The sequence below is a fragment of the Muntiacus reevesi genome, chromosome 10 (genome assembly GCF_963930625.1).
Source record: "Muntiacus reevesi chromosome 10, mMunRee1.1, whole genome shotgun sequence".
Taxonomy (NCBI): domain Eukaryota; kingdom Metazoa; phylum Chordata; class Mammalia; order Artiodactyla; family Cervidae; genus Muntiacus; species Muntiacus reevesi.
This window is the reverse complement of record NC_089258.1, coordinates 57,391,508-57,402,855: the sequence shown is the minus strand read 5'-3', so window position 1 is coordinate 57,402,855 and position 11,348 is coordinate 57,391,508. Positions and strand designations below refer to the sequence as shown.

Below are 11,348 nucleotides of genomic sequence, written 5' to 3'. Positions count from 1 at the left end.
AGGTGAGCTAAGGGGCTAGGTTTTCCCACAGGACTGCTTCACCCACACCGCAAAATGACACTATGCCCTTCCCGGGAGTGACGTAAAGTGAGCCCGCCATTGTAATGTGGCCCCTGAGAGACAGGTCAGGCACAGTGCTGGACTTGTCGCCTGGGGAAATGGTGGTCCCAGCTCTTAGCTCTGAGCTTGCTGAGACGGGAGCCCCGCACTTGTCGTGAGGAGTTAGTGGATAAACGAAAAGAAAACTGTAGAAACAACACATTCTGACTTCAAAGCCATAGCCACTGACTCTGTAGTTTATCTCTGGACAGTTCCTAAGCACTTTTTTTTTTCTTCTTCCCCAGGTTAATCTAGCTAAAAGCTAAAGTTCCAACCATGTATTTATTTTACCTAATATCTTAATCTGTTCCCCTCTATGTGATGGTACCTTTTGAGAGCAAGACTGAAAGTTTATTCTGTTTTTGGAGAACAAGCTCTGTCCTCTGAAGGTAGATGGGTGGCCTTTTTGTTCTAATTTAGGTTACAGTTTCTTGTTTATTTTGTAATAAGAACCATAAACTAATTTTGTAGTAATTTATATTACTAGATTTATACAGTTGATCCAAGATGTCGACTTAGAGAAAAATGTGCAGCATGAGAGGTGTGAGTTAAAGTTTATTCGGGGTTTTACTGAGGACTGTAGCCCCAGAGACAGCTTTCAGATAGCACTGAGGAACTACTCCAAAGAGGTGAGGGTGGGGAAGCTGGTTTGTATGTGATTTTTTTTTTTGATGTTAAGGAATACATGCAGTCAACATGTATCTTGATAAAAGATCACTGCTAGTTACAAAGAACAAATATTCCAAGTTAATGATTATAGTGCTTTTCTATGTATGGGAAGCAGAGTTCATTAAAATTCTTCAGGAAATGCATTAAACTCCAAGGGCCTATTTGTCCAAGGCACAGAGCATCCCCTTTTCATTTTTTATTTCCTCTGAAGCACTGAGTGCACCTCCTGTTATCACTTTAATCTCTTCATCTGAAGCATCGTGTGCCTTGCTGCCTCAAAGACTTGGTGAGCAAAATTCTCTTTTCTTTTGTTTGCAAAGGGGTAGTTTTAAACATCTTTGTTTATATGTGTATTTAAACATAAGCATATAGATATATACACACACACTTATATTCAAACATGTATAGAATTGTGCTTGTGTTCTTTTTTTAAAATTTAAACTATTCACAGTACTTTTTATGCTGTTTAAAGAATGTCGGAGATATATGAGAACACATGTCCATATTGCCAGTTTTCCTTTTCTTGTGTTTTTCATCTAGATAAGCACTATTTTTCAAAGCATATAATTAAGCTTCAAGTTTGCACAGATGTTCATTTTCAATAATTCCTAACTAATACAAGGTGTCATTGAAGAAGCTCTTAGAGTTCTAAAACGTATGTTTTGCAGTTAACATATGAAATGGGATGTTGTGTGATACATATACCTCCACGTTACATCCTTTTTCTTGAAAACAAGATTCTGTTCAGCATGCATTAAATCTGGTAATTATTAACTTCCTGTGACATATTTAAATGTCACAAAGAAAGGGAATTTTGTGAGTAGTTTTTAAAGCTTTTGTCCTTTTAATCACTGCATACTTGTCCATTGCTCATATGTTTCCAAACAACTCTTTTATGTCTCAGCTAAGTATCTGATTTACTCTTAGAAATGGGCCTAAAAGCTTTCTGAAAACTGATTAGAGCTGGTGGAGTAAAGAAGTATACAGAATAAATACATTCGGAGAACTATATTTTTTCTTTTGTTTTTCTTTTTTGTTTTTTTTTCTTTATTTTTAAATTTTTATTGGCGTATAGTTGATTCACAATATTGTGTTAGTCTCGGTATACAGTGTTATAACAATATTGTGTTAGGTATACAGCAAAGTAAATCAGTTATACAGATATCTACTCGTTTTTTGTTCTTTTTCCACATGGGCCATTAAAAAGTATTGAGTGGAGTTCCCTGTTCTATGCAATAGGTTCTTTATTATCTATTTTATATATAGTAGTGTGTGTATACGACAAACCCATCTCCCAATTTATCCGTTCCTCACCTATCCCCTGGTAACCATAAGTCTGTTTTCTAAATCTGTTACTCTACTTCTTTTTTGTCAGTTAAGTTCATTTATACCTTTGTGTGTGTGGGTGTGTGTGTGTGTCACTGAGGGACAGTGTGTTACTGGCAAGGGACTGGAGTTTTTACAGAACATATAGCAGGTGGGATCAATTTTCCAAAGTGGTAGATGGTCTAAGAAGCATATGGAATAGTCACTCTTCCAAGCATCGCCAATTCTACTTATGTGTAATTTGCTGGTAGTTGTGTTTCCAGAAGGGTGCCATTTACAGTGAGTGTTTTTTTGTTTTTTTTTTTTAAAAAGGTTGAATGATGATTAAGTGACCAAATGAGTGAAAGATGTGTGGACTAAGACTTGATGAAGGGTAAGAGTTTGCTAGGTCATCCAGAAGAGGAAGAGAATTTATAAGAAGTGTTAAATATCTTCCAGTGTTGAGAACTGTGTGTAATCCAGTCTGGTTGCAATATATGTTACACATATAGCAGTGTGTGAAATAAAGATAAACAAATGAGAAATTATATTAAATGACCACGAATGTCTATTCCAATGTATTATTGTGTTGTGATGCATTGACATTAATTGGGCACTTACTGTGCCCCATGGTTAATAGGAAAGGAAACTGATACTTAGGGAGATTTCTATAACTTATCTAAGATCACATCATTATTAAGGAGTGGAGCTGGAACTCAGGCAATTTGACCCCAGAGACCACATTCTTATACCTATATTTTAAAGAATTGTGGTCACCTTTGGTAGTTCAAAGCTACTAAGATTGACTGCTTTGAAGCAAAATGAAGTCCTCAGTGAAGATCACTACAATCCATTGAAAAACACTGTTGATTTAATGGTGACTTAATGTAGCCTTGTTTCCAGAACTGAATCTCCCACCGTGCTTAGTCCAATGCCTTCTATTCAAGGAGTTCCTCTTCAATGAATGAATGAATGTGTGCCAGTTGGTGAAAATTATTAAAGTATTTGGTGGACAGGCTAATTAGAATTAGGCTAATTTCATCTATTTCCTGTTTGCCTTTATTGGCCAAAAAGATGACTAGAAAACATTCCTAAATGCATAGCATTGAAAGGAGGAGTAATTGGGATTACCTTCTAATCCCCATTTATCACTATTATATAATATTTAATTACATTGTATACATTTAGCAATAATGCTGTGGAAAACTTTAGCTCTAAAGCAAATGAAGAAATATAAACTAAAACTAAAAATCTCAATAGTTGACTTGGTTTCACATGTATTATTTAGATCTCTTGAGAATTTTATAACCCCCAAACATATTCAAGTAATATTCATCAGACATATCTGAATATGATGTTTCATTTATTTATTGCCAAGTAGGTGCCCTGTTATTTATATGAATGTTGACCAGATTCCAGTGAGCCTTAAAAGTAACTAGATATTACTTATTAATAAAGATGTGTGGAAGATATAATTCTATAGCTCGTACACTGAAGATAATATATCGCTGCAATAAGAAAACCTTTCAAAGACAGAAGATGATAGCCAAAGCTGGAATTTCAGTAAATGGTCTTTGATTTTTAACGGTTTTTTTTTTTTAAATCCACAGATTGAAAATGACTTGAACTAATCAATATAATTATGACCTTCATTGGCATAGGCAGTCAGGAAATCTATATATGATCCTAGTATGACTGTAAATGGAGAAGGAACTGGCAGCCCACTCCACTGTTCTTGCCTGGAAAATCACATGGACAGAGGAGCCTGGAGAATTAAGAGTCCATGAGGTTGCAAAGAGTCAGACACCACTGAATGACTAGCACATGTAAAAAGCAAAAGGATTTCCCACAAAGAAATTCTTGTGCCTAGTTTATACTGTATAAACCCTCCCAGCCTTGCTTACTCAAACTTCTTGGAAAATATGATAAATTATATAGTTTTTCTAAACAACTACTGCTCCAGGATACTGCACAAAGAATAGACTCTGGGTTGGTCAGAAAGTTCATTCAGGTTTTTCTGTAACATCTTATGAAAAAAACCCAAATGGATTTTTTGGCTAACTCAATAGATAACTGATAAAGATGGATAGATAGGAAGGAAAGAAGTAAGGAAAAAGACAGCTCATCTTTACAAAAGCATGTCAAACACATCATTTAGACATTCCTCACTCCAGGAAGTAGAGGTTAATCCTTACCCCACCCCATCCTCCTCTGAGTGTGGGCTCTGCATAATGACTTGCTTTCAAAAAGTAGAATATGGGAAGTGAGGAGAAGTAACTTCACAGTGGTGAAACCTGTGAAACACTGCCTTGGTCAGGTGTTTGTTATTATCACCAGCGGTAACTCATGCACCCTTGATATGGTCTGCCAAAAAGATATTTCACGTCTACATCTTCCCAAAAGTCCATAACGCAAGTCTAACCATGCGTAAAATATCAGGTAAACCCTGATTGGGAAGCATTCTACAGGATATCTGGCCAGTACAAAACTGTCAAAGTTGTTAAAAACAAGGAAAACCTGAGACTCTGTCATAGACCAGAGGAAGCTAAGGAGACGTGATGACTATGGGATCCTGAAGCAGAAAGAGGAAATTACAGTAGTCCCCTGTTACCTGCATTTTCAGTTCCTGTGGTTTCAGGCCTGTCATAGTCTGAAAATATTAAATGGAAAATTACATTAAATTGGAAATAATTCATAAATTTTAAATTGCATGCTGCTCTGAGTAGTGTGACGAAATCTCACTCCATACCTCCTGGGAGGTGAATCACCCCTTTCGTCCAGGTTAGTCACCTAGTAGCCACCTGGGTTATCAAATTTACTTGTGTTCAAGTAACCCTTATTTACTTACTCATGGCCCCAAAGCACAAGAGTCGAGATGCTGGCAATTCAGAGGTAACAGAGACATGCTGTGAACATCATCGTATTTGGATTGTCTTAGTTCTTCTAAATACTTCACCTAATACTGCTTCACCCTAAAGTTCTCTGGAAACTTCTATATTTACTAGTACAACCATAGGTTTTTGGAATCATATAATCCAAGAAGTTTACATATCTAGGACAGATATTTTGAAATCCTCTAGTTCAAACTATTTATAATGCAAACTACAGATGAGAAAATTAACTCTTAAAAAAATTAAATGCCTCTTCCAAAATCACAGATACTTTGGTGATTTTTTCCCCTGATATACTGATTTATCTCCCTTTCTGAACTTCATTCTCATTGTGTGTGTGTTAGTCGCTCAGTCATTTCTGACTCTTTGCGACCCCATGGACTATAGCTCGCCAGGCTCTTCTCTTCATGGAATTCTCCCAGCAAGCATAGTGGAGTGGGTTGCGATTCCCTTCTCATAAACAAAGCAGTTTATTGTCCAAAATAGTATCATAAAATTGTATGATTGTGGCTTTCCAGTCATGCTAAAGGTCTGTTGAGTTCTCTTCACCACCAATCAGGAAGTTTTACTGGAAGCTTGTTCCTGATTGGTGAGAGCATGCTGTAACAGTGGAATTCCACGGAGTAAACAAAAAGCGTAGCAACAACTGAGTTTGCGGTCTCATTACCCCCAGCCTAGGCCAACCTGGACTCCTTCATCCCACATTAGGTGGCCTCTACATTTTATATGAAGACTCTGATTTTCCATGCAACTGTGATCCACCTTATAACATGGAAACCCAATACAGATGGAAAGATAAAACTGAACAACACAGTTAAAATAAGGTGTATTCCCAGGTAAAATAGACCAGTGCTTTCGTTTAAAATGGATTAGTTTGATGAGCTTCAGTTATGAGGTAATGGGAAGATACTGGTGCACAAGAACTGTATCTCTGGGCAGTGTCACCAGTTCCTACTAGTGGCAGCAGCTGTGGTGGGTGACATGATTTGCTAGAGCATGTGATTTCACAGCCAGAGAGGACTTGCAGATAGCTTTGATCATTGACTCCTTGTGGTGGGAACAGACATGGATGAGGGCTGTGCTTCTCGTAGCTGTGAAAGGTCCTGGTTTCCTAAGAAGGAATGCTCATATACCAGAGTTGGTAGTTTGGTGCCCTATCCTTCAGTGATGAGGGGAGGATGCTCTTTCTGTCAAGTGGAAATGGAATCTCTTGGTCCATTTTCCTAGAGAAAGATATTTCTCCCATATTATTATTTTATTCTCTTTTACAGAATACCCACTGTGGAGACAAGATGAAGTTGACCAGTGAAAAGTTGCCCAAGAACCCCACTTATACGTCTCTATCCCATTTCGCTGCTAAGAATACAAAAGTCTTCCAATGGAGAAAGGAAAAGACTGGTACAAGTCCTGATAGTATTTTCACTTAAAGTTAATTATGTACACCAGAGCAAAAGAGACAAGAAATATGAGTCTTACTGCTGGCAAAGAAGTGGTTAATTCTTCCAGTGGAGAAAGGAAGAGACTGGTACAAGTCCTGATAATATTTTCACTAAATGTTAATTACATACACCAGAGCAAAAGAGACAGGAAATATGGGTCTTACTGCTGGCAAGGAAGTGGTTAAGTTTACAGTCCTTTCTAGCTTTTCTGTAAAAATCTGTGGAATTGCTACCCAGCTTATCTGGTAGCAGATCATCAGTGAAGAAGTTTCATCATGAGATCCTGCTCCTGGTTTTACTCTCAGGACTTTAGAACACCCTTCTTGAAAAAAGAAGCCAGATGTCACTTCTGTTAGAGAGGACAGTACCATACTTTATTTGAAATAGGCATTTAAAGCTACCATTTCTTTTTCTATAGACCTAAAAAAAATTAAACTGGGGATGGTTAGCGCATTTAGTTACAGTAGTTCTAATTAAGACTGAAATTAAGAATTTCACACAGAGGCCAGCTTTGTCTAAAGAATTCCACACAGACTACATTGCTAGAGCTCCTGCCTAGTAGGAAAGAGGGTTAGTGTGACAGCCCACCAATGTACTTAATTACGTAAGGTACAATGTCTGGTATTGTGATAGTGCTTTCTTTTTTCTAAGGTGATGCTTTTTCCTTGAACTAAGGAGGTCAGTTTTAGGAATGAGAACTAGGAAGGAAACCAGTGTAAACAGTGTCGGATGAATTCTATATACTTTATTACTTTAAGAGAAAAAATTCACATTATATGGGTAAAGATGGAATTCTTTACTTTTTAAAAAACCAGATCATTACAGCCATGCTGATTTGGTGGATAAGGCTTTGCAGCTCTTGAAGGAAAGGATAAGAAGAGGGGATACTATGGCATATTTCCTACGAGGTCAACTTTATTTTGAAGAGGTATCAGTTTTTGTGGATTTGTTTTCATTTCGTATAAAGCCATTGTTAGATCTCCATAGCAAAGTTTCCTATAGAGTTCCTTACCATTATTAAGCCAGGGAAGTTCTGCCAAATTCCCTAGATTGTGTTTGTGCCTTTGAGCATGATACGTTGGTCCCAGCTTACAGAGCTATTTGACCTTTCTCCATAAAAGTCATTCTAATGAATGTCATTTATGGGAGTCATTTTGTTTTTAAATCCATTTGCAGATAATAAATAAGTCTAATTTTTATATTTTACTAAAATATTCAGTGTCATTTGTAAAATATTTTTATATTATTAACAATTAAAAATCCTGATTCTTATAGATTAATAGTACTTAAAGGTATCTTTAAGTTTCTGTATGGATTAAGGAGAGAATTTCCCTCTTTATCCACATTATGCTGAGATTTACAAAGTAGGTCTAGGTAGACCTATGCAAGATATCACTCCAGCTTCAGCAGTATAGCTTCAGTTGTTCATTGAACCCCAAGGGAAGATGCAAAAAAGTACCAGCTGTCCCCAGCCCCTCACTATCTCTTGAATGTTTGGGCAACCCTTCACCTATATCCTACTTACTAATCTTTTTATGGCTCCTTCCTTCATTCTGGCAACAAATATTTGTTGAGGACTCATTACCTACCTGTCACTCTGAGGATCATGTAGCATAATGTTTAAGAGAATGATCTTTCAGCTTGGAGCATAGGTTCAATTGAGGTTCTATTGCTTGTTAACTATACCCTTGGGCACAAAGGCTTAACCTCTTAGTGCCTCAGTTTCCTCATCTCTAAAGGAGGGGTAATAATATGTATGCCATAGAGCTATTATGAGGATATATTAATTGTAAAAATACTTACTAATAGGGCCTGCCACTTAATAAGTGCTTTATAAGTATTTGCTACTATTAAGCTAGGTACTAACTATACAGTGGTGAGGGAATTAGAATGGTCCCCATTTCATGGAGCTTATAGTCAAGAGGAAGATAACAAGTTAATATATGATTACAAATAAGTTAAAAGTACTATGAAAGCAATTAACTGGCTACTCTGATAGAGATTAACTTAGGGGTAGGGCAGAAAGACCTGTTGTTGAAACTGAAACTTAAGGAAACAGGCAATGCAAACAGCCACAGGGAAGTACATTCCAGGTAGAAGGGAAAACAAATGCAACGTTTCTGAGATGAAGATTTTGGCGAGCTCTACAGTGTGAAAAGAATGCAAAGTCAAGTGGGCCTTAGGAAGCATCACTACAAGCAAAGCTAGTGGAGGTGATGGAATTCCAGTTGAGCTATTTCAAATCCTAAAAGATGATGCTGTGAAAGTGCTGCCCTCAACATGCCAGCAAATTTGGAACACTCAGCACTGGCCACAGGACTGGAAAAGGTCAGTTTTCATTCCAATCCCAAAGAAAGACAATCCCAAAGAATGCTCAAACTACTGCACAATTGCACTCATCTCACACGCTAGCAAAGTAATGCTCAAAATTCTCCAAGCCAGGCTTCAACAGCATGTGAACCGTGATCTTCCAGATGATCAAGCTGGGTTTAGAAAAGGCAGAGGAACCAGATGTCAAATTGCCAACATCCATTGGATCATCGAAAACGCAAGAGAGTTCCAGAAAAACATCTACTTCTGCTTTATTGACTATACCAAAGCCTTTGACTGTGTGGATCACAACAAACTCTGGAAAATTCTTCAAGAGATGGGACTACCAGACCACCCAATCTGCCTCTTGAGAAATCTACATGCAGGTCAAGAAGCAACAGTTAGAACTTGGACATGGAACAACAGACTGGTTCCAAATCGGGAAAGGAGTATGTGAAGGCTATATATTGTCACCCTGTTTATATAACTTATATACAGAGTACATCATGAGAAACACTGGGCTGGAAGAAGCACAAGCTGGAATCAAGATTGCTGGGAGAAATATCAATAACCTCAGATATGCAGATGACACCACCCGTATGGCAGAAAGCAAAGAAGAACTAAAGAGTCTCTTGATGAAAGTGAAAGAGGAGAGTGAAAAATTTGTCTTAAAACTCAACATTCAGAAAATTAAGATCATGGCATCTGGTCCCATCACTTCATGGCCAATAGATGGGAAAACAATGAAAACAGGGACAGACTTTATTTTCTTGGGCTCCAAAATCACTGCAGATGGTGACTGCAGCCATAAAATTAAAAGACTCTTGCTCCTTGGAAGAAAACTTATGACCAACCTAGAGAGCACATTAAAAAGCAGAGACATTACTTTGCCAACAAAGGTCCATCTTGTCAAACCTATGGTTTTTCCAGTAGTCATGTATGGATGTGAGAGTTGGACTGTAAAGAAAGCTGAGCGCTGAAGAATTGATGCTTTTGAACTGTGGTGTTCGAGAAGACTCTTGAGAGTCCCTTAGACTGCAAGGAGATCCAACCAGTCCATCCTAAAGGAAATCAGTCCTGAATATTCATTGGAAGGATTGATGCTGAAGCTGAAACTCAAATACTTTGGCCACCTGATACAAAGAACTAACTCATTGGCAAAGACCCTGATGCTGGGAAAGATTGAAGGCGGGAGGAAAGGGGATGGCAGAGGATGAGATGGTTGAATGACATCACCGATTCAATGGACATGAGTTTGAGCAGGCTCTGGGAGTGGGTGATAAGACAGGGAGGCCTGGCATGCTGCAGTCCATGGAGTCGCAAAGAGTCGGACACGACTGAGCAACTGAACTGAAGGGCTCTAGACGAACCTTGTTTCAAAAGTAGTGAGAAGCTGTTGGAAGTGTATTGAGACTGATGAATGGACTAGAAGGGAAACGTAAAACCAAGACCAGTTTAGAGACAAATTATACTAGTTGCTAGGGCAAGAGAGGTTGGTGGTCTTGACCAGTGGAACTGGATCCTGGATTTATTTTGGAGACACAAGTAATGGTGGCATGGACTGAAAAATGGAGAAGTGGGTGAGTTTTGAGGAAACCATCAAGAGTTCAGTTTTTGGACATTTTATGTTTAAGATTCCCCTTCATCATCCAAGTATAAGGTTTCAAAGTAGAAACTACATGTAATACTCTAGATCTCAAAAGAAAAGTCAGAGTTGAAAGTAAGTATATATCTGAGATTTTTCCAGCATGTATATGACATTTAAAATCACGAAAACTGTAAGGTCCTCTCTTCTCTTTCTCTGTATGGAGTATTCTGAGTTTTCCAGCCTTCATATCTTGGCCAAACATTAGCCAAAAAAGAAAATGAATCTTTATAAGTCATTTACTTATTGTTAGCATTTTGGTGAAATTTTTATTAATTTCATCAATTTGTTGATTAATTACAGTTTAGGAAAAGAGAAATTCAGTAGTTTCTGTGTTTTCCAAAAGTTGTTTTTGTCAGGCCTTCTCATCCTTGTACTGAACTTTCAACTCAGCGACTGTTTTTCCAGTATTACAAATGATTTATTCTTTAAGGCATTTTCCATGGGGGATTAAGATACAAGCTTCATGTTTGTTCCTTACACTGTAGCATATTTCTTATTATATCCTATGATGCTAAGAAGCCTTAAATGAATGACTCGTGACATGGAGGTTTCTATGGGACATATGGGAGGAAGATAATTTTTGAGAATCACATATTTGCTTTTCTGTGTCTTCTTTAGCTAGAAAATGGCAAAACTGGAAGAGCCATATTAGAGTGGATATTTAGTAATAATGGATGTCCTGATGCTTATCTTTTCTCAGAGACTTTGACCCCAACTCTGAAGTTTCTCAGATTCTGGGAGTGATGGGTGATATGGCAGGCTGGGACGAGCACCAAGCTAGATTATCATTAGCGGGTAGTTCAGCCATAGCCAAGAATAAGAGTGAAAGTCGAAGAAAGTCCCTCCTAGATTCCTCCTCGTTACTTCCCTCAGTTGCCATGTTTAGGTTTATTTTACTGATTTTTATAGTGTGTTGATTGTTGTCAGTGGCTCACTTGTAAATTCCATAAATTTGTTTCTGTCTTTTTTTGTTTTATTTGGTGCTGC

The 11,348-nt window shown here is 37.8% G+C and overlaps 1 protein-coding gene across 2 annotated transcripts in view; it reads left to right on the top strand.

Moving 5' to 3' along the window:
* The first annotated feature begins 374 nt into the window (after positions 1-374).
* LRP2BP (LRP2 binding protein) overlaps positions 375-11,348 on the top strand; it is a 29,582-nt gene continuing 18,608 nt past the window's right edge. For both annotated transcript variants that reach the window (XM_065947514.1, XM_065947513.1), the window contains exons 1-3: positions 375-1,054; positions 6,236-6,362; positions 7,219-7,331. In XM_065947514.1, the coding sequence (XP_065803586.1) occupies positions 6,257-6,362; positions 7,219-7,331 (219 nt within the window). In that variant the 5' untranslated portion in view covers positions 375-1,054; positions 6,236-6,256. The remainder of the gene's footprint in view (positions 1,055-6,235; positions 6,363-7,218; positions 7,332-11,348) is intronic.